At 38.7% G+C, this 24,670-nt stretch overlaps 1 protein-coding gene across 2 annotated transcripts in view; it reads left to right on the top strand.

The window, feature by feature from the left end:
* The first annotated feature begins 445 nt into the window (after nt 1-445).
* nectin3b (nectin cell adhesion molecule 3b) overlaps nt 446-24,670 on the top strand; it is a 77,141-nt gene continuing 52,916 nt past the window's right edge. For both annotated transcript variants that reach the window (XM_067422714.1, XM_067422713.1), the window contains exon 1: nt 446-630. In XM_067422714.1, the coding sequence (XP_067278815.1) occupies nt 468-630 (163 nt within the window). In that variant the 5' untranslated portion in view covers nt 446-467. The remainder of the gene's footprint in view (nt 631-24,670) is intronic.

Below are 24,670 nucleotides of genomic sequence, written 5' to 3'. Positions count from 1 at the left end.
CTCACAAAACTGGATTTGAATTAGAATTATAATCCCTTTCAGTTTTTATAGGCTAACAAAATAGTTATACCGATTTGGATATTTGGATAAAGGTGGATATTTTACAGATTTGATGGAGCACGGCCAGTTGGTGGCGCTATAACAAGCATACACTTTGAAATGGCTCTAAGGCTGCATCCAAAAACGTTTAATTAATTTTCATGAATTTGATAACAATTCTCGATAAAACAAAACAGTTGGCTACTGGTTTAAAATAATTACAATTTATTTGAACTCTGATTATTTATTAATACTTTCAACTATTGTTTTATGTAATAATTTGTGATAAATAAATAGGTAAGTAAACTTGATGACCATTCACTTTTGTCAACATCATCTTTTGTTTTGCATGAACTGCGCTTCAGGTGAGACACACACCCCCATAACGGAGAAGCAGAGTGGTACAGTCCAGACTCAGCCTTTTCCCTATGGAGTTGTTGCTGAGGAGCTTTCAGAGTTTCGGGGAGGACGAGAGAAGCGAGAGCACGAGCGGCGATATGGCGCTGACAATGACTGCCCATTATCTCAGGAATAACCCAATTCACCCGGGACTGAATTTTAGAGTCCTGCTCATGCTATCATTTCTGTCAGGTAGGTTTGATCAAGCCTTATTTGCTGTGTCGTGAGAGCGCGTGCCCTTGGCAAAGTTTGGGGGAATCCAGCGGTCCGTGGAAAGTATCGAGCGCGTGAACATGATGCCGTCCAGGCTCGCGGACAGTCCTTCAAAACGTCAGTATGCAACGGCGTTTGTGCCACGAAAAGTTTCTAAAACTTCTCTGTAGCCAATTTCATTTTGGATACCTTTTAAAATATTTAAGCTGGAACCCAATCTTGCCGCCGTAATCATCCAAGACCGTTATTTCCCTCAAACTACGCTGATTGTGAAAGCAGGAATCTCGCACGAGGACTGCGATTCAGCTGCCATGGAAACATCCGAGCAAAACCGAGAAACAAACATTCGCTGTGCTTTTATATATAAATAAACATTTCTTTTTAGCCTCAAATCTTTAAAGAACAGCCGGATCGAAGTAACCCCTTGACATTTATGTTGGCAGTGGAATGCTAGTTATTGTTTGCCAGCGGGTAATCCATGCCAAATGTTGCGCTCTTTGTTTGTTTGTTTTTTTTTAGCGTGCAATTGTGGCTGTAGCAGAAAAATAGAGCTTGCTGTCATTTGATTCATTTGTTGACTGAAAATTAATCTCTAAAATAGACTGAGCCATTTATTTGCGACCCAATCCAGAAGAGCAATTCCCAGTGTCTAGTAACTTGATCACAAGTATTTTATGTAATCCAAAGTGACATTTCCATTGTTTGGCGCTTATTTGGTTTTGCACTTTGCTGGACAATGGCCCTAACCCTAAGGCCGGTCTGCTGGAAAATCACATTTAAGCAGTTACCTGTATTCTAGCTGGTCTTTGGCTGGCCGTGGGCAACCTGGTATGTTAAAACTGCAATTTTAAGATGGATTTTCCTACGGGCACAAAGCTCGTTGACAGTTAAACTTATTCTGTCTCTACGAGCACACCTGTCGCGACCGCAGTTGCCTTCTTTTAGCAACGGGCTTCAGCTGTGTTGTATCATTTTGCAGCTGTAGGGGACACATGCAGGCAGAGGTAGGGCTGGGAATCGATTCCAAAAAGAATCGATTCCTCGATTCCAAGGCGTTGGGAATCGAGAGTCGATTCCAACGTTTGGAATCGATTCCATCGCGGGGAATCGACTCCTCTTTATTCACTTGTCTCTCGCTTACTAATAATGATTGGAAGTCTATTTATTTTTTGCAAAAGGTTCTTTTGAACAGTTAGTTTCAAATTACGAGTTTAAAATAAAACAATTCAGCGTTTTTTTGCGTCATTGTGTGATGACGTCACTAGAACGTAATTCTAACTACTTATTTTTATGGTATGAAACGTTCGAATCAATGTGAACGCATATCGCTGATTATTACTATACCTTTCATTCACTTAGTTTAATAGTGTTTATTGTCATTGTTTCCTTCTGTGATCCTGCATCGTGGACAAGTTTGCTACATTTTGCACACAAAAACTCCATAATTTTAAATTGTGAAATGGTTCTGTTATCCACAATGGTAGGTTTTGAGCGCTGCTTACAGATACATATGTGAGGGTCTTATTTTAATTTTCTATTTTCTTTTATTTTCATTAATATATTGATAACTGAAAGAAAATGCGCCTAGACTAGAGTACAGCTTAATGACCGAGTCTAATGTTGCTATAGTAATGAACGCAACTTGCTCGCGCATCTGATTGACAAATAAACTGCGCACTCTTATACTATTGATTTTGTTAATATTGTGGTTATTTTACCTCGTACATTCTGTGCAAGCACTTATTTGAATTTAACTTAACTGTGCACATGCATTTTAGACATTTTAAACATGCAATAAATGCACATCCATGAATGATGTGCTATCCTTTTGATTTATTAGGCTAAATCGCATTTACTTCTGGGCTATATGGGCCATTTCAGGGAAATTTAGCTCGTTTAAAATTTAAAATTTAGAGTTATGGAAATGTATCATCATTTTACAAATAAAGTTTCGGAGAAGGATACTTTCTACATCCTTGTATCCTGCGGTCACTCCGGAACTAGGTTCACCATCGATTTTGTTAAAAAAAGAAGAATCGAAAAGGAATCGAAAACAACAGTGCGGAATCGATTCTTGGAATCGACTCCATCGATTCCGGAAACAGGAATTGGAATCGGAATCGATTCCAAAAATTTCGGAATCGACCAGCCCTAGGCAGAGGTCAGACCACAACACAGCTCTCCGGCTCTTGCACTGGGGCGGTATCCATAGTGACCGGTTTGTCTGCAAGAGGCAGCGTCCTCGCGCCCCATCGATCACTCGCTCGCTCACTCACTCGCATTCGGTCGTTTTCCTGCCGTGTAGCTTATTCCCACGCCGCGCCGTATTTGTTGGGCCTTGAGAAGAACAACAGTTGTCGTTTTGTCTGTGGAGTGCATTTAAATGTTAGTCGCCATGAAATTAAAACCAGCATTTTTAAAGGAATATTGCAGTATTTATTATAAATTATTTTTCCGCACACATCTTTTAATCCATCATGTGTCCTCGTAACTCTTCTCTGATGACGTGATAACTGGCGCGAGGGTGGGACAACCTGTCACTAGCATCACACAGTTCTCAGCAATGGAGTGGTGCAGGTATGACATCACTTTGTACACCTCCACAAAAACCCAATAGGTTTTTTTCCCCACAGGCTTTTGGATTTATTGCACACACAAAAAACAAGCTCTGTGATCAACAAAAGTTTACCATACTTAAAGGATACTTACTTTAGTGATTTAGGATTAAGCTTTGTATTTAAACTGGGTCATTAATGTAGTAGAAATGTGAAATTATTTTTGAATTTGGTGCCTTCTATACTGAGAAGACAGAAAATGATGTTTTTGTCTTATGTGGAAGAAGGACAACAACTCACAGAATGCACTTGCTTCGATGTCCAACGAGGCCACTCCCAAAGCCACTGCTAACGTAACTGGATCACTTGCCCACCGTGTTCATTTTCATAAAATCAGTTCATTTGGAGAACAGACACTACAGTTAAAAACTGAACGTGTCTGTTGAATATAATGTAAGTGAGCCGATTGAGTGTCACAGCACAGACACAGCAGCAGTCAGATTACACTGATCACGTGAGGTTAGCACTATCATTCAAATATACTCCCAGTTTTCTACTGATACAAAGCCATATGCTAAATTGCTGAAGTAACCCTTTAAATGTTTTGTGAATTTTTGAATAGTAAAGCCTAAATGCAGTCGCCAGAAGTCAAAAGCTACAGGTAGGCCATAAACTAACTTCACCACGGTCCCATGACTTCAGTGTCACCACCAGCTTCCGACACCAAAAAACAAAGCATTTTCAAAGAAAGTTTGAGTCAGATAAGTTTATAACAGCACAATTATACGTAAAAAAAGGGGACTAAGTTTACTTGTTTGGCTTGATGACATTTAATCTCACACTGCCCCTGTAGTCCCATTTACCTACTTGTTAGCAAATACCTTTTTCCAGAAGCTTCAAAATATCATGAGTGGGGTAATACCAGGGATGTAACCACCTAGGCCGTTAAGAGGGACAAGTCCCCCCAATAATTGGAACCGGCCAAATTGGCAAATATTTAAAATTTCTTTATGCTGCTCACCCTTACGCACCACTCTGTTTGTTGTTGTTATGATGGAAAATAGTTAAAAAATTTACATTTTTAGGCTGGTCTGCCTCAGAGGTCTAACTGTGCTCATCAATATCAAAATTATGGCCAATCAAATCAAAGAAGGCGTGGCTTAATGTTGACTGAAGATAAATGTGAATTCTAACACAATGCCTTTAGGTTTACAATAAAAGAGTAAGCTTGTGGTAAGATACAAGTAGCTGAACATTTAATATTTGACAACTGTTTTACCACAGTTAGGTTTAATGACCCGCAGTAAACTTTAACTGCTCAAAAACAATTTGGCCCCCCTAATGTTCAAGACATGGTTACTGCCTTGGGTAATACTGATGTATTTTATATTGTAGAATATAACGTGAACGTGTCTTGAGCTTGTTCACCCACAGACCTTATTTCAGCCATTTTACCAAAAGCTCATCGACTTTGGGATGATGGAAGCTGAAGAAAAAATGATTAGTCGCTTCTTCATTTTGGCCTACAAAGTGATATCATACCTGCACCACTCTAAAGCAAGCCCAATCAAATCCCGATGGACAAAATCAAGTATTGCCCTACTTTTTTCCCCCCTCAAGAGTCAGTTTAGCTTGGGTATGTCAATACAGGGAAGCAAAGATGATCACAACTTTGTTTCATGCTTACTTTAGAGTAAATATTTGGTCTGAGGTGGGATGTTTTAAAGCTTTACTTGACTGCGATTATGTACCAACGTAGTCATTTGCCTCTTTATTGGTCTAAGAGCAAAGGTTGTCGCTTGGCTTTTCCTTAGTGTTTTGTGTTTTATAAACATTTTAAATATTCTATTCATTGTAAGGAGACAAATGTCAGGCCAGACACCCCGCTGACGCCAAGACCCTGTGTCCAGCCGGGTCGGCCACTGCGTCTCCTGTCCTCAGGTTTGTCCAGACATGGTGTGGTCGTTAGCTGCACTGCAGTGAGTGATGGCGGCAGGGGAACGAGGAGAGAGAGAGGAGGAAAGAATAACATTTAAAATACCACACAGGAGCTGGGGATTAGCCCTGGCATTCCACTCTGTATATCCCTCCCTCTCTCACTTCCAGTCTTTCTCTACCTCTCTCTCACACTGCTCTTCGCTCCATCTCATTCATGTCGACTTAATTGCTTTTCTTTCTCTGTCTCTGTCACTGTGTTCCATTTTTATCCCTGAATCAAATTGGCTGGTTAATAACTCAGTTAAAATTTTCTCTCGGGCCTTTTTCTTTGTTAAAGCCAGATTTTCTCCACGTGTCTTGATATTTCACCTGGGTGATATCAGTATCTAGAGTTTTTGTATAAATATCATGGTACTTTTCTATGGATATGATACACTTTGGTGTCCAATTACTGAACATGAGGTACAAATTCTATGTTTTTGTTAAGGACTATTTGATTTCCTAAAGTATTATCTAACATGAGATCAACGAGTTTGAAAAGTTTCAAATGTCAGTAATAACAAAATGTTTGTGTCCCACTTCAGCGGTCTTGACCTTCACCAACATACTTTTGATATATGTTGATTTGATAAAAAATGTAATTAATTGTAGTAAAAACAAATTTTTTTGTTGAAACTGTTCGTATTCTTGAAACCACCGAAGGTTGTAAAGTTTAAAGTCGTGTTAAAAGTGGAAGTAGCAACAGCTCTTTTCTTCCATTTTGTAATGTACATCTGAGTGAAATCTAGACTATGCAGACTTGTTTTATTTAATCATTTGCTGATTGGATGGAGGCAGATGCAGAAAAGGGGTAGGGTTTATGGAGATTTAATAGTTGGAGAAGTCCGGCATACATCAGAGTTATCATGTTTTGAATAAAAATTCAGTTGAAAAAAAGAAAATTAAAAATCAAATGTGCATGGATCAATCATTCACAATAAGATTAATTACCATGCATTTATATAAACATTTTCCTTTTTTTTTTTGCTGGCCTTTACATACTCCTAATGTATGTACAAAAAATCCTATTTTGTACCTCATTTGTGGAAAGTACCATAAATCCTGCATGAACACTGTTTTGAGAGATGATTCTTGTTTTTATAATGTTATTGAATCGTTAGGGGCTTTCACACCATAGGAACCTTTACAGGTCCTAGAACTAATGGCGTAAGTTCTCGCTTTTTGCATGTTTGCACAGCAGGGACTGGGAAACATTTCAGAGTAGGGTCTAACACATATCACATCACGCTGAACACATGCGAAACACCAGGCTTTTTTCATTTATTTTTTAAATCTGTCAGTAAAGGGATTATATTTACATGAACTAACTCTACAACTATGGAAAACAGTAATAGATAAACCTTTTAAAATGTATGGGGACCAAGCGAAACATGATTATATATTTCTGCTTAGACATTGAGAATCAAGCACATTGCAAACGCTAATGCTTTTTTACATACTGTATACTTTCTTTGTATAAATGTTCTATCTAATAACATGGTAGCCAGGAGTGTTAAACAGGTCATAAACTAATAAAGAGTATTGGAGCACTGTGTGCTCAGGCTTTGGCAATCTTATCCCTGTCAAAAAATAAAACTGCCTGCCATGCCATTAAAATAAGTCACAACAACAAGTGTGGCTTGCGTCACTTCAGAGTTCTGGTATTGCGAATGCAACCAGGAAAATGGCCCTAGGGGAATATTTAGTTCTCTGAGTATTATCACACTACTTGCTAGACTACTAAAATACTGACGACATGGGGAAAAAAATTATTCTATTTTATCCTACTGTACAGCTGAACCAGTTTCCCACCAATAAGGTGCTGGTGATGTCAACTGCAGAAAAACCAGCACTGTCCTCGGCCTTAAATTCATATTGGTCCTGGACCAGGAACTTCAGAGGCTAATATGATTTGCATTAATATGATCAAATTATAAAAATATAATTCTTTCTTTCTAATTCTTCTTTCACTCTTCAATATGATCAATACAAGCACTAAAAGGTGATTTGGAAATCAAAGCATTATAGTGGTATTAAACACAATCCTTTCAATTCTCTCAATCTCTGTGTATTTCTCTAGAGCTTAAATCACTGCTACCCCCCCTGAGTGTTCTTTCTTATCAAGACACAAGTGATAAGGCTGGCAGTGCGTCTGCATGGAAGATCAGTCTGGAGCATGATATTATAAATCTTGTAATGCTTGTGATGTGGAATATGTGGGGTAAAACAAAGTGTACATCTACAAGACCATTAAGCTATCAATACATTGTACATGTTGAGAAGTCTTAGCTGGGTCCTTTATTCATGTGTTATTCATGAATAACCTATGAGTAACATAAATGTTCTGTGGTATAGTTGGAGTAGAGATTTCTCCACTTTTGGCACCCCGGGTCACACTGCGTTGGAGCAGGGTTGAATAATGAATGACCTCTTTATTTAGACCCTTTCATCTAAGGCTGTTGGTGCAGGGGCGTATGGTGGAGAGTGAGCTCACCTTCTGTACCGGTTGTGATTCTAATGTCGCTCTTTACACTCACCTAGAGCTTAGTGACCAGATTATTTTAACCTTTGGAGTCAGTAAGATACATTAATTAAAAAAATTATAATTATGCAGACTGGTTTTAAATGTGTTAAGATCTAAGAATATTGACTCTGAAAACATTATAAAATATAAAATATTCACTTATTTTATAAGGTTTACAATCCAAATCCAAATAGAACAACTTGTTTTATATAAAAATAAAAAAGATCCATCCATAAAGAAAGTACATCCTCCAAAAGAAAGAGAAAATATTGCCTTATCAATTTTATTAGATGTAAATCATTAAATAAACAATTTCATATCATTCAACAATAGAGCAAAATAAATACCTTCATAAATACATAACTACTTTTAATGGCTATTTGTAAGTAATTTTTGCAAAACCAGTGTTTTTTCCTTAACTCCTCTGCGGTCAATTTTATTAGACATTTTAAAATAGTACTCTCTCTCACACAAAAAAAAAAGTCACGTCAATCAGCGCAGCCTACTACCCCTCACGGTCGTGCAGGTTGTGTCTGCCTCTCAATGACGGGCATTAGAATCTGCGGAAGTCAGTGGGCGTAGATTCCGTGTGGTCCATGACACCGAAGACTACAGTAAATTCAGCTTTGCCATCACAAAAATAACTAGCATTTTAAAGAACATATTACAAAACAATTAATTGTAACACTTTCACAATAAAAGTGTTTTCCTGTATTTTTGCGCAAATATTTTTGCAGCCTTAGTGAGCAGAAGAGACTTCTTGCAGAAACTTTAAAGTGGGGGCTGAAATGCTGTTTCATGCATACTGAGCTTTTTACACTGTTAAAGACTTGGATTCCCATCCTAAACATAGACAAAGTTTCAAAAACTAATGTTGGACGTTTGATGGAGTATTTCTGTGTTAAAAATACTCCGGTTAACTCCGTCCTTGTATGGGCCGTACGGGCTCTTCTCCCAGAAGGGCGCGTGCGCGCATGTGACTAGAGCGAGAGAGGAAATGCACGCCCATAAACACTGCTCTCAGCTGCAGATCCACTTGTCCGTGAACACTTATGTCGTTATAGTCCGCGCCGCGCTCCACTTTATTCCTATGGGTGACATCAAACGACTTCAATGCTTCAGCACAGCATTCCGGGAAGGCAGCGCTGCATTTGAGCCGATTTGAACGCAGAAATGACGGGAAGCTTCACAACATCGCGGATCTCCACGGTCACTGCTGTCACAGGACTTCACCAAATCATACCAAAGAAGTGTGTTTTTGACAGAGCGGTCCAAGCAATAAAGGTTCGGTCCTGCTTTGGAAGCAGTCAGTGAGTGAAACTGCTTCAAATGTCTATGCTGTTGGCTATCGTCGCGTGAGTAAACATCAGTAAACGACACGATCGCGTGCTTCGTCATTCAAATGCGCAAACGTTACTCCATTGTTTGTTCTATGTATAATGTTACACTAGTCTGACGTGCAAAACCGTTTTGCTTGCTACTGCTAAGGTTTAGTCGCATAAACCGAATCATGTCCTCATAAACTGCGAGTAAACACACACAAATGTTGACAGGCCACTAAATACAGTACATACCACAAAGACGGGCGTCCTGCTGTTGCTGTTTCTAATAGTTGTCTAATTTGTCTAATAGTCTAATTTGTTTATGCTAATAGTTGTAGTAACCCTTTAAATCCATCGGTGTATCCTACAGTCAGAGGCCAATCAGTATATATTTTCCTTATATATTTTATTTTCTGACAAACCGACAATGAACATGGTCTTTAGTCTGGTTGAGTCTTTATTGTGATGGTTTGGGCTAAAGATGAGCTGCACCATCAGAGAACAGAGCACTGCCAGCAATTTGTCCCGAACTGAGGTATGATGAAAATGTGCTTTGTGCGGAAGAGCAAAAATAGACAGGTTTTTCTGAAATTAAGGATCACAGGGAGATTTAATAGCACAAACGGATCGATTTAAAATTTGGTGACATTTAAAGAGGAGGTCGGTGAGATGTCAGTGCTGTAGAGAATTGGGATTCATTCATCTGTCCCTCTGTTGCAAAAGAGGATTAAGCTCAAGCAATAATGGAGAGGCCAGCTTAGGATGCTATCTGTGAGTGCGTGCGTGTTGTGATGGTACTGTTGTTAACATGAGAGGGAAACAAACAGACAGTCAGTGATCTGTGTGCAGTCTTCCTCAGTATTAATCTCTGTAGATGACCAGCGCAGCTTTTGCCGAGCATGAAGGGCAGCCGAGTTCCAGTGACCTCCTCATCAAGCAGCTGTCTCTCTGTGGGTGGGGAGAGCCGTGTCTTCTATGAGCATAGGGTGACATTTTCACCTCTTCTGTAGTCTCTAACTTCACTCTATGGCTTGATTACTTTCTACAGCTGTCAGTGGACAATGGCATTCATAGATATTACTTGATATTTGCTGTGCTGCTTTTTATGACTTTGAGTTCGTTATGATTATGATTCCATAATGATGATTTGCACTTTCTGCAATGATTTTGAAAAAAGCAATGCTTGAATACTCAACTATGGATTTGAACATGATACAAGATGATCTAAGACCACAATGCTAGTTGCATGATCATTGAAGTTTATACTGCAGAACATCAGGAAGATCAGATCCTTAACTTCTGAGTCTTTAACACTACTTCTCGCCCAGGCCCTTGTTGTCTCTAGGTTGGACTATTGTAATGCTCTTCTTTCTGGACTTCCAACATGTGCATTCAAACTAGGCATGGGCATTTTCCCAAAATATTGTATAAGATTATTCGGGCTCATAAAAATCGAATATTCCTTTATTCATTAGAATTTTGAGAAAATTAGATGTTTATTTTTTATTTTTATCAACATGTCAACATTTCTGAACAAGCTTATGATTAGGCATTGTACACAGCACACTTATATGTGCTGAGTGGAAAGAAACACTAATAAATCAGAGAGTGCCAGTTATCATACAGAAGACAGATACATACATACATACATACACACACACACACACACAAGTCGCTATATGGTTGTCGTGTTTGTATTGTTTCACATTTTCATGTTGAGAGAAATTATAATATTATTGGATGATGATGAAAATGGACTGCATTTGATGATATTCTGGGGTGAGAGCACGCACCACTGACAGACGTTGCGGACACAAAGATAACATTTGAGTGAAGCACTTTGTGTTTTCTGTTCTTAAACCCTCGATGAATCTTAAAGGAATAGGGCTGGGACAACGCGTCGATGTCATCGATGACGTCGACGCAAAAAATACGTCGACGCAAAATATGCGCGTCGATTCGTCAGACCCAAAATAAAGATGGTGGCGCCGGAGAGTAGTAGCAACCATAGATATACATAATAAAGTATATTATGTAATTAAGTCTATTATTTATTATGTATATCTATGGTAGCAACACGAGTGGCTCCTCAGACTTTCAGAAGTGCAAGGCTTGCGGGTTGGCGCGCGGCGCGCACGGAGCAAGCGCTCTTATACACAGGTGCGCATGCACGCGTTTTGTTGTCACGGCTACATAAACAAATTTCTGCACACAGGAAGACAGATGTTTAAATTAAGTTACGGTACCGACATCCAGTTATGGTGTCCCGCCTTTGTTTTACTGTCTATTAAAGTCTGCCGCGTTTAAGTTACGGTGTAGCCTGTGTACTGTCATAGCCTACATGTTTTCATAATGCAGAATATTCACTCAGCGTGCTGTCAGGCAGTTTGGGGCTGCCCACTGCACGAGTGTGTGCACTCGAATGCCGTGACATCGTGAGCTCACGCATACAATCAGTAGTAACAGTTCGCAATTATATCCATATATCCTTGCTTTTCTTGTAAACCCGATAAAATCCATGGCAATGAATGTCATCGGGGATGTTTAATCCACAAGCATTCTGAGAATTATTCCTACTTGTCGTTCACATCAATCTAAAAGTTGTCCTTTTAGGCTATAGGCGATTTTCATTCAAAGATGTAAAAGTAATTGCTATGTAGCCTATTGTATCATTTTTTTGCTAGATAAAAACATTAAAAACATATTGCAATAAATAATTTCTCTGTTTAGCCTATGAATGGGCAATCCGATCCAGTCAGCGCTGTCATTAGAGCGCGTGATAGCCAAACTTAACCCTTGATTAACCAGCGGCACTATTTGCTATTTATCTTATTACAATCACATGCATTTTTACATGATTTGTTATTTGTTCTATTTTTTATATCTTTGCATTATATATGCAAATGTTTACTCATTAGAAATAATCTTATCTTGTTCATATAATTCAGTGTCACCTATCAACCTGTAAGTTTTGCTGCACAGCAATGAAGATACTCTTTACAAGACGTATTGTGTCCTTAATAATGGCATCAGAATGCAGCCAAAGCACATGATGGTAATAAGAAGATGGCTATAATTAATTGTAAATCATCCAAAATAAATGCCATGATCATTACATTTTATACAGGTGTTACTATATTGATTTTGTAAAAGGTGATCAGCAACCAAATATTGATAATATGGAAGTTACTGCCTTTTGCCTTGGCATGACACCACATTTTTTGCAGACAATACAAAGGCAGAGTGCAGTAACTTCAAAATAGGGTTTGTGTGTGTGTGTGTGTGTGTGTGTGTGTGTGTGTGTGTATTTTGTTATGATTTTATTGAATGCATTGTTCTTGTATAGTCTTTTACTTTGGAATTTTAAGAGCAATAAACATATATTGCAATGTTAAGGAATTAGTTTTTTTCATTCAGATAATTAAATCAACATGTATAAATTGCTATTAGGCAATTAATGGGGAGATAATCGGTAATCGAATCGAATCGTAACCGAATCGGACAGGAAAAATTAATCGATAGATTAATCGATGCATCGAAAAAAATAATCGCTAGATTAATCGTTTAAAAAATAATCGTTTATCCCAGCCCTATAAAGGAAGCATTTGTGTCGAGATCATTTTGCTATCATAAGTTCTCGCACTCTCACTCGGGGTAACTTACAGATGCGCTTACCCGCACTCATGTTGCAGTGATCTCTGTCTTTCCTCACTCGCCTGGTGTTTGGATGTCATTCTTGTTGTGGTGGTGATATTATGATAACTTGGTTTGATGAATTGATTTTATCAAAAGTAACTCCATTTTGTAAGATCACTTTCAATTTTCATCTAAGTAATTCCAAACATCACGAGGCAGACGACGACACTATATGATCAAATACACTCAAGTTATTTACAAAACAGCACCACCCAGTGGATTTAGTTATAACTGCGAGATTTAGAGGGATTTATCACGGGTTGGTTGCATTTACAGCCAGCAAATCAATGCAGTAAAATTGAAATAGTATTTTTAATTTTTGAATATTAATTACAGATCGTATATTCGAATATTCGTGCACACCCCCAATTCAAACCCTTTACAAATGATCAAGAATGCAGCGGCTTGACTGGTCTTTAACAAAGCCAACAGAGCCCTTGTCACACCTCACTATCCCTCTGCTCTGGCTCCTAGTTGTGGCTCTCATCAAGTTCAGGACTTTAGTGCTTGCCTACAGGACAGCCACGGGCTCTGCACCCTGCTAACCTCCACTCTTTCACAAGTCTCAGTGCCCTTAAGGAGCCTGTGGTCTGTACGTGAGGGGCAATCTGTGGTACCATCACAGAAAGGCACAAAATCACTCAAGAACATTTTCATTCACTGTTCCTAGCTGGAGGAATGGTCTTCCCAACCCTATCCATACAGCCAAATGTCAGAAAACTCATCTCTCATCTCATCTCTTGCAAACCCCTTACAAATGATCAAGAATGCAGCAGCTCGACTGGTCTTCAACAAAACCAAGAAAGCTCTTGTCACACCTCTGTGCATTTCTCTGCACTGGCTTCCGTTTGTGGCTCGAATCAAGTTTAAAATATTGGAGCTTGCCTACAGGACAGCCATGGGCTCTGTTCCCTCTTATCTCCAATCTCTCACCAGTCTACTTGCCCTCAAGGAGCCTACGTTTTGTGAGCAACGCCTCATTCCATCGCAGAGGCACAAAATCACTCTCTCAAGAAAAATTTCGTTCACTGTTCCTTGCTGGTGTCTCATCTCCCAAAACTCTTCCAGACAGCCAAATCAACAATTTTCAAAAAACAGCTTAAAGTTGGGGTAAGTGTTATTTCAAAACCGTTTTAGAAAAAGGACTCGGGCCGAGTGGAATAACAAACTTTTAGCCAATCAGCAGGTAAGGGGTGTGTCTATGGTGAGAAGAGAGGCTCAGTGCACAACATTATTCAAAACACGAGTCACACATTAGCCAAGAAAGGCTATTTTTTAGCCTTGGACATTAGCCAAGAAAGAACTAATAGTATGCTGGCTTTTACATGAATATGCTCGTGTGTCATGTTCGCTTGTTTGTTCATTTGCGATCGTATTGTCGTTCACTTCAGCGATGATATAGACCCGTTCATTTCCACACCGTATTGAGCATCTAAATCCCCTCAGTGTTTCAAGGTTTCAAGCGTCAGCTCACAAAATGTGTCCGATACTATTAGAAGTATAGTATCTTATTAGGAGTATAAGATACTATACTCCTAATGTATGTTTGTTTCCTCTTTTCATCTCCATAATTGTAATATGTCGTTAGCTGGACTATCAAGCTTGTATACTCACATTATCGAGTTGTTCATGAGAACAGTTTGTGTTTTTGTGATCGCTATAACTCTAATCTTGTCATAATTGTAATATGTCGTTAGCTGGACTGTCATGCCCGTGTACTATCGAATTGTTCATGAGAATGGTTTGTGTTTTTGTGATGGAAGGGATGACTTTTTCATTGAATATTTGACCTGGATTAGTTACGCAGATTCTGCCATAGTCGTGTCCTGGGTTACATATGTGTGGAGTAGGGGTGGGCGATATCTCGATATTTAAAATATATCGAGATATTTTTTCAGCTCGATATGGATTTGGACATATCGTATATATCGATATATTGTTTATATTTAATTCTGATTCGGCCACTTTGTTTGTTTGCCTTCTCTGTGTTGTGCTCGCGGAGCCTCGCGCGCCTCCCGCCTCTTGCTTTGTTCCCCCTCCCCTTGCGTGTCGTCTCATTGAACACGGCTGCTTCCACAACCAGGTGAGGATTAGTTATCATGTTGACAAGCACGCACGTTGTTCAGGACTCAGTTTAGAGACCATGTTTTCCTTCTAACACAACTGCTTGCTAAAATTCATAAAGAAATATTAATGTTCATCATAGTTCAAATCGCACGTTTCACCCACAGTCAGGTGACTGACACTATTGGTGCGAGACGCGGTCGCAATCATGCCAGTTTATGATCTGTGTCTAACTGATCGCATGGTTTTTCGGTTAAAATGTCAAAATGGTCGCATATCATTTGAAAACATTTAAAAAGTATTGCAATATCATTACTATTATTATTTTGTCAGCTTTATCACGGGATTATGATGAATAGGTCTATTCACGTTTGAACCAAGAGGGAAAAACGCGACATCCCGGGTGTCCTGAGACACGCAGTGCTCTTCTGTAAATTGTACTGTATCATATTATCATATAGCCTACCTTCTGACATTCATATTTCGTTCTGTAACTGGAAAAGAAGTGAAATTCAGCTCGTGTAGCCTACATGATCTGCATGATGAGTTTGAATTTTGTCAAACTCATGACAAACATCACTGTTTGAATTTTGATACAAATTTAACAGGAAATGGTGTTATGACAAAATCAGTTTATTTATATCTCAGTCATGCCCCCATCTTTCTGCAAAATGCTTACTGTTTAGTCTTTGATTCATCTTTTGAAAGCATGAAATAAATGAAAAGAAGGCAATATTATTTATTTTCTTTTACAGTTAAATTATTATTATTTATGTAATCAGGGAGTTTTTTTTTAAAAAATGTCGCAAAAGCAATTGACTACCTCTTTGTACTTCAATTAAAAAAAAAAAAGTTTTTGTGGTATTTGGCATATTTTTTTTTGCTGTAGTTTTTAGGGGGTTATTTTTCCTGTAAAGATATCGAGATATATATCGTATATCGAGATATATTTTTTGCTCCATATCGCCCAGCCCTAGTGTGGAGCTATCAAAATGGGGGCGAGACCCTTTTTGGGGTAGGGGCGTGTTTGTTTTGGTGATTTGAAATATCAACAACGGTTCCCAAATATCACTTACCCCACCTTTAACTTATCTCTTCCATGAGCACTTAACTGCAGCCCGCTGAGTAATAATTATAAAGATTAAAAAAATTCACTATAATTTAACTGATCCTCTCACATTTCCTTAATCCCTCCCTATTCTAGCTTGTACTATCCAGAACAACGACTGAAACTTTGTATTAATTGCACTTCTTATTTGTATTGCTTCTTGTATTCCTCAATTGTAAATCCCTTTGGATAAGAGTGCTAAATGAATAAATGTAAATGAAATGTATTTGTTGAGGGTGACATTTCTGCAGAATATTGCATTGCTGCTTGCACATTTGGTGACGCTTTTAAAGTGAAATAACCAGAGAGTAGCACTAAAAAGTTCAGTTTTATCCGAGATAGATCAATGTAAATGTGAAAAAAATGTATTACACTGGTGGTTGTATGCATCAAGCCAGTTTGGAAATGAAATGTCTGGTGAGTGGTTCTAATTAATGCTGTGTTTTAAAATAGCATACCACCTACACGCAACCCTTTCTGTAGCATAACCCATAGTGTTAGCAAATACAAACAAATGTCATATTAGTTTGCTTGTCTTTGAGCAGTTTTATTAAATGTCGTGACTTGTTTCACGGGACTCGTGCCCCAATCTCTCTGTATCGCAAATGCCATGCTGTACAGGTGAGCTACAGAGCAAGTTCATGATGTCAGAAAAGCCATGGTGCAACAAAAATGTATTTGTTTGCACTACGGTAAGTGTTTTGAGGTCATAGCATAGTAATGTTTATTAATATTAGTTCATCATACCTGATGTATTAACTACCTGATGGATGTTAATGAATTTGATATGAATTAATTAATTAATATGTAAACATTTATGTTAATTAATTAAATCATACACTACATTTGAACCCTTTAATGGTTTGCTTAGTTGCCTCTGTATGAAACTTGCACAGGGGGGACAATTTAAGCATAGCAAAACACCTGTAAGTCATTTTGTTGCGTGATGTTATGACAGAGAAGGGAAAGCATACAGATTTCATGCAAAATGTAATCCATCCTGACTTGTTTCTTTGCTTAAGTGCTGTTTTGTTGCCATGGTGTCTTTCTCTGCCACAGTTCCCCACCTCTCCTTGCCTCTCAAAGCTGTTTGATTCTGTATCTTTAATCTCATATTCCGTAATGTTTTCCAGATTGATGTATCCTGGCCCAGTTTATGCGCATTTTCTGCATTTGTATGGAGGTTTCAGAAATTTTTCAGATCGTCCCGGGACACATGGAAATCCCTGGGGTCTCTCAGAGGGCCCGCCAGCGCTCCTTACAAAAGGCTGTTTGTATGTGGTGTGTTGTCATTTCAACCCTCTCTTTGTGTGTGCCTGCAGCCCTGGAAGGTTTTAATGAGAGGCCTGTTAAGTTTATGTATGTGTGTTTGACAGTTTACTCAGTTTAGACTTCACTTAGTAATGGTGAATGTTATCATATGGCCACTGGATTTCCGTATAACACCCACATTGTCCGTGGGACAACCTTGATGTTATCGTTAAAATAACTCTAAGGCATCCTGATGGTTACCCTGGAATAAGCTTGATAATGCATAATCCAGTAAGGGACTCAAGTCTCACAAAAGCATGTATTCGCTGACATATTCATAATTCTGTTGCTTTTTAAGGCAATGCAGTTTGGTCGAGGTGCGTTGAAAGCTTTTTAAGCCTGTTTTAAACTGCTTGGAATGCAGCGGATTAGACTCTGATCTAAGAACATTCTCCTCGCTAACCCGAGTCCCGCTGTAGATTTGACCTGATGCTGAGGTCGTCGTCATAACGTTCATAACGTTTTGGAGTTGATTATTTTGGGTGGAGCCTTTTTTGTTACTTCTGGCTTATTTACAACCTCCTTTTCTGATTCACTTTTGAATGCAGTGTATTTTACTTATCAGTGAACACCAGTCCTTTCTGGTCTTTTTAACAAGCCTTCACAGGCACGCTGGGACCGTGAAGTGGTCACTTGTTTCCCATACAAGCTCTGTTTAATATCCAGCCTCCCTTATCAGCGTTTTTGGGTGTGAACTATGTTTGGTTGACTTGTTCACTGAAGCAGCCCTCTTCACTATTTCACATCATGGTGTCTTGTTTGACATCTTTGGATTATCAGAAGTATTGTTTAACTAGTGTTCAGCCGCTATGTTGTTTTTTTTAAAGCACAATAAATCAACTTGTAAAACTGATCTAAAAAAATACTCACTCACTCACTCACTAACATCTTCACTGTACTTACAGAATAATTCTTACATTGACCTGTTTATCACAGAGATTTACATGAATCTAAGAAATTTAAATGCGTTATGAAAAAGATTTACTTGGTTCACTCATTGGATTATTTAAAATTACTGGTGTGATTTGAATGACGTGTCCCAGTTCAAACACGGGATAACAGTCTAGCCACCTTTTTTGGAAATGATTCACTTAAAATCCTTCCACTGTGGATGAACACGTGCTTTAATCATTCATGGAAATATCTAGATTGCAGCCCAGATCCTGATCTCCGCTCGGCCTGATGGAGCAGTCAAACTCCTCTGTATCTTAGAGCTGGAGTCTCGTTTTTTTTAATAGTGTTCCGATGATGGAGGCCTTCATGGTTTTCTCATTTTGTAACTCTGGAATGCATGCACTCTGAAATGCAATTCTGAATGCCATGCCAGATGAGGCTTGCTGTAATTGTGTCCCCTATCTTTCAAATGCACAAAAACGTAATACAGCAACTGTAATTATGAAGACTGCTGAGCTCCTCGCTGCTGACGTCACTGAATGGCTTCCGTCTGATGTGGCATAGTGCTTTCTATCATGATTGCAGGCAAATGTGATCCTGCATGTGACTTCACATACTGTTGTCATCATCCTCATCATTGCATACCATTGTTGTCATATCATACACACAAGGGACTTTGAAGTTCTTGGAGCTCACGGTTTAACATTCCTCTTCTGATTCCTTGATGTGAATGCATTGCCAGTGACGCCTCCAGGAGACAACCTTTTAACTTCTGGCTCTGTAGCACTGGAAGTCTTTTGATTCTGTAAAGGCTTCCTGATTGAAAGACTGTCAGTATCAACTTGAGCTGAAGTACTCATCTATTTTATTTTCATGTGTTTTTCATCCGTAACCATGTGCAGAGAATCTGACTGCTGCATCCCGCCCAAGTGCATCTGTCTCCTCTCACTCTTTAATTAGATAGTCCCTCCGTGCTGTTAAATTGGAGCTTATGAAAGAAAGTCTTTTGGGCTTCAATACGGATGCGTGTGGCGTGTTCAAACCAGACAGCATGCTCCCAACTTGTTTTATTTATTTATTATTGTGAGCATGTTATCTGAATTGAATGAGAAAAGATTGATATTGGTTTATAATTGGAGATGCACCATATATCATTAGCATATCGCTTACCGGGCAATATTTTTCATTTTTATGCGTGTGTATGTATGTGACATTTAGATGAATATGTAAATGTGTGCTGTGCACTTTCCTCTTAATAACAAAATGAACACAACAGAAATGACAGCGGTGAGAAAACAGCAGTTAGAAAAATCATCCGATCGTAGCGATGTGGATATGTTTGCACAAGCTCTGCGTATCATTCTCATTTGTCATGTGCTACAGTATTTTAATTGTATTAATTTAGCTATTTCCAATTGTTTGCTGCTTTTGTCAACATGCAACGTTGTTGTGTATGTAAAATGAATGCACAGTTCAGTTGATAGAAATAGGCCAAATACCTCTGAGTCATTGCTTTTCTTTCAGGGAGTCTTCAACAAGAGAGACTCGGTGAGATCAAACTGGCTTGTTCTCTCTCTTCATCATTCAAGTAAACTTATTGTATTCCAACATCCTCCGCATTGGCAAAGCCGAATTGAATTTTCTGTGTGTGCGTGTACCCACCCTCTCTCCTGTTTTCCTGGGATGTGGACTCTGAAAAGGCTTTTTTTTTTAGGATGATACGCTGGGCAGATATCCTAGACGTCAGGAAATCTCCCATAGGTTTCAACCTCTGTTTGTTTAGGAGGCCTTATTGGAGCTCTGCTGCACCTACCACAGCGAGGAACTTGCATCTCCCACGCTCAAACACGGAATCAGCCCCCAAACCGCTCATTTCTCAGTCCCTCCCTGTCGCTGCGCAAACTTGACAGCCCGACCTTAATGCAGACTGTTTTGAAGCGAGAGTCCATTTGTCCCTTTAGAGACTTGTGGTCAGACAGATCCTTGCTTTGCATTGTGTATTTGAATCTGTCCTCACCATGCTAATGCATCACAGAGCAGGATTTGAGCTTAAGATTGGAACCAGCCCTTTATATCAGATCTGGATAAACTATGTAGAAACAAATGACCTAACTAGTCTGATCATAATATTGTACATCCAGTCTGGATTGAAATCACAGCCCTTTCATTTGGCATTTCAGCACTTCCTTGTTTAGACAACTGTTTTATTTCAAAACCTTGTGAGTTGTGTACATAGGCAGTGTTTTAAGGCATCATGCACACTTTAGACTCAAAGGCTTAGATAGGCAACTGTTGCCTTATAAGGTTTTTTATTGTCCAAATTCTATGGTAGCATCCTACTTTTCAAATGTTTGAGCTCTATTAGATTTGTACATATTCTAGAAAAAGAATCTCCTATGCTCACAAAGACTGCATTATATTTGATCAAAAATACAGTTTAACAGTAATACTTTATTATTACTATTATCATAATCATTATTATTATTATTATTATCATCATCAATGTTGAAAACAGTTGTGCTGCTTAATAGTTTTTGTGAAATCAGAGATTTGTTTTCAGGATTCTTTGAGTAGAAAACAGCTTATGTGAAATGTATGCACTATATTGTCGAAAGTTTTGGGACATCCGCCTTTACATGCACATTAACTTTAATGACATCCCATTATTAATCTGTAGGGTTTAATATGGAATTGGCCCACCCTTTGCAGCTGTAACAGCATCAACTCTTCTGGGAAAGCTTTCCACGAGTTTACGAGTGTATTTATGAGAATTTTTGACTGTACTTCTAGAAGCGCATTTGTGAGGTCAGGCACTGATGATGAACGAGATGGTCTAGCTTGCAGTCTCCACTCCAATTCATCCCAACGGTGTTCTTCTGGGTTGAGGTCAGGACTCTGTGCATGCCAGTCAAGTTCCTCCCAACCAAACTCTCTCATCCATGTCTTTATGGACCTTGCTTTGTGCACTGGTGCGCAGTCGTGTTGAGACAGAAAGGGGCCATTCCCAAACTGTTCCCACAAAGTTGAGAGCATGAAATTGTCCAAAATGTCCACACCATAATCCCCCCTCCAACAAAATTTACACTTGGCACAATGCAGTCAGGCAAGTACCGTTCTTCTGGCAACCGCCAAACCCAGACATCCATCAGATTGCCAGACAGGGAAGCATGATTCGTTACTCCAGAGAACATATCTCAACTGCTCTAGAGTCCAGTGGCGGTGTGCTTTACACGTTGCATCTGACACTTTGCATTGCACTTAATGATGTAAGGCTTGGATGCAGCTGCTCGCATAGAAGCCCATTCCATGAAACTACGCACTACTCTGAAGGCTACACAAAGTTTGGAGGTCTGTAGCTATTGACTATTGGAACTGCATGGCTGAGTTGCTGTTGTTCCCAATTGCTTCTACTTTGTTATAATACCAACAGTTGACCGTGGAATATTTTGTAGTGAGGAAATTTCACAAATGGACTCATTCCAACCTATCATTGTACCACGCTTAAATTCACTGAGCTCTTAAAGGCAAACCCATTATTTCACAGTTTTCTTTCAAAAGATCTTTACTGACCTTTGCAGAGAGGCCAATCCCAGAATTCATTGCGGCGAACAGTGTAAAAAATTTAAAATTGTGGACAAGGTGAGAGAAAATCCTTGAATCTCCTGAAAAAGTTCAGTCTAATTAATATATTTGGTCAAACTTTATTTTATGTAAGTTTATGTATTGGTATGATTATGTAGAATCAGGTCATGCAGAATAAGGCTTTAATATGTGATTTGTAAGTAGTAATAAACAGCCAATATGCTAGTAATATGCAAGCTAAAAAGCAACTATAGTTAATGAGAATTGGTCCCCAAACTAAAAAACTACATGTCACCCAATAGTTTAACTCCTTAGCACACTGTTGTTATTTTGTTTTAATTACACCCTTAGTGTAGCACCTTACTAACGTCAAACTCTTGCACCTCCCATGTGTAACTTTATATGTGTGCTGCACTGAGTTGCTGCCTGTGTAGATCTTTCCAAATCCGTCACTTATGGGGTCTGTTAGGGTGCTCCCTATGCTTGCAGTGAGGCAACATAGCGAGATTTTGGAACGAAACGTATGCATCGTTGCCCAGTGTGTAGCCTCTGTGAGAAGTTGCAGGGAATGAGGAAACAAGTTGGCTGGACAGCGGAAACAACCGGGACTTTCCCATAAGAAATGCAGTTCTTCCTCTATTAGCAGCACACATTAAAGCCATGTTTCATTAATCTTCCTGTTGCTGCTGTTTGTTGAATGGTGTGCTGAGAGCCCAGGGAACAGCATTAAATTGGGATAGTTGATGGTATGATTAGCAGTGTTTTGAAGTGGAGAAGGAAGGAAATCACTGTTCAGAGACCTCTTATGTTATCATGTGGAAAAAGGGGGTCTCGCAGGGAATGTTGGGGTTGAGCGCACATGGGGTACTCTGTAATTTGGCCCAGGAGAAATTAAGGGCTGGGCTGGTTTTTCAGACAGCCTCTGCTTTGATGTGAGTCATCTTAATGTTGTAGAGGTTAAAGGAATAATTCATGATTTGTTCACCTTCATGTCGATCCAAACCCATAGTCAAACACTGTTACAAAAAAAGTTTTTTTTGTGCATCATCTTTACAGAACTTTTCCATACAGCAACACTTCAATGATTTTTGTTATATTGCTTTATGGAAAATTGCTATGCCAAAAACAATTCTTGCATTCCATGAAAAATAAATAAAAGACATGAGTGCAAATGATGAGTTTTATTTTGGTAAGATTTTTTATTTTTTTTAACAATATTATTAGAATCAGAAAGACATCTGATTTTGGGATAGACGATACAGTTAATTTTGAATACATTTGCCAGAATGTATTGAACTGGTCAAAAACATTAAAAAAACCCATCTATCTTTTTCCTTTCCTATGCTTTTTTTCATCCTATATATTCATTTCACTCTGGTCTCATTTTAACTAGGCATACGGAAGGATATTAGCCTCAGAGGAATGGAAAAGACAACCAAAGTAAAATGAAAACATTGGTTTGTTCTGCTGGGGCAAAAGGAGTGTTAAGGTTTTGATGAAGGAGATGAGAAACGGCTATTTTTCCATCGCTGTTTTGACCATTAGAAAACAGTGGCTTGTGAATTGCAGCTCTGTGAGGTTGACTGATTAGATGCCTGAGGAACAGAGACTCTGTGACTCAGCATTAGAATATGACCTGGGCTGCTGCTGTTGCAGCTTTTCAGTCACGTGTCACAGGGATTTTTACAGCAAAAAGAGTTGATTTTTGTGCCGTCACATCACAACTTCTTGCAACGTCATCAATAACATCATCACACAACCATCAGACTTTCCTCTAACATCACTCACACCACGGAGAAAATTAGATTTTTGATTCATTCTGACTTATTTACACTGTTAAAGAGTTGATTCTCATGCTAAACATAACCAAAATTTCCAAAAACGAGTTGGACATACGACGGAGTACTTCTGTACGAAATGCACTCCTTCAGGATAAGAATAAGTTTGGGAAAGTTTTTTTTTTTTTTTTTTGAGTATGGCCCTATATGACATCATAAAAGGCAGAATTTTTTGTATGGGCACTTCTCCCAGATGAGTGTGCACGTCAACCAGAGTGAGAGCACGCCCATCGATGAGCTTACTTTGCATTACGGAAGACGTCGGCAGCGCTGTCATTTTGTTTTTAGACCATGAAATCCACAATAAATTACAAAAGATGTGTGTAACCCAGCGTTAGAAGAACAGCGGGTGCAGTTTGTTTTTCCGGAACAGCAACAAAGTTCTACAAGTTTTTTCCCGGTCATTAGTCGAAACCGCAGGCAGTAAGTAAAACTGCATCAAATGTCTGTGTTTGTTGGCAATTGTATATGCAAGTGCATATAATGTAAATAACATCAATGTATAGTGAATCGAAAGTTATCAAGGGATAATACCATGTGTGTGACTCTTTAGCCCCACCCACTGCAAGCCTTTGAGTTTGGCTCGGACAGAATTGGTACAGCATATCTAATAAAACTAAAGAATCTTCTGAGATATGAAGGATGCAATAGGGATGGGCGATATGGACTTAAAAACATATCACTATATTTTCATGTATTTATTTCAGTAACGATATCGATGATATAAATTTAGTACCATTCCCCATGCTTTTGGCTACAAGTGCGAGCTGCATGCATTATTGAGAGCCTCAGAAAAACAAACAGTGATCTAAAGTAAACTGTACCCGTCATCAAATAGGCTCCTATAATAAACAAATTACATTTAAAATAATTTGAAAAAGACAACAGTAAAAATCCAAACACCAGCCTTTTCAGAAAGGGAAAGGTTGCAGATATACTTTTGTGCAAATGTGCTGAAAAACATTACACAATACAAACAATAATAATTCAAATCAATGACAAGTTTGAAATGTAAACAGATTCTGTACTTAATCATATTCTCATGGTGCAAACAGTGTCAAAAGTAGTGCAGACAGCGAAAGTAAATATCTCGATCATGTCTCCATATTACAAAAAAATTGCAAATATTGATTTAATGATATAACTTC

The sequence above is a fragment of the Pseudorasbora parva genome, chromosome 18, assembly GCF_024679245.1.
Source record: "Pseudorasbora parva isolate DD20220531a chromosome 18, ASM2467924v1, whole genome shotgun sequence".
NCBI lineage: Eukaryota > Metazoa > Chordata > Actinopteri > Cypriniformes > Gobionidae > Pseudorasbora > Pseudorasbora parva.
Note: the sequence above shows the minus strand (reverse complement) of the source record. Positions and strands in the feature narration are given on the sequence as shown.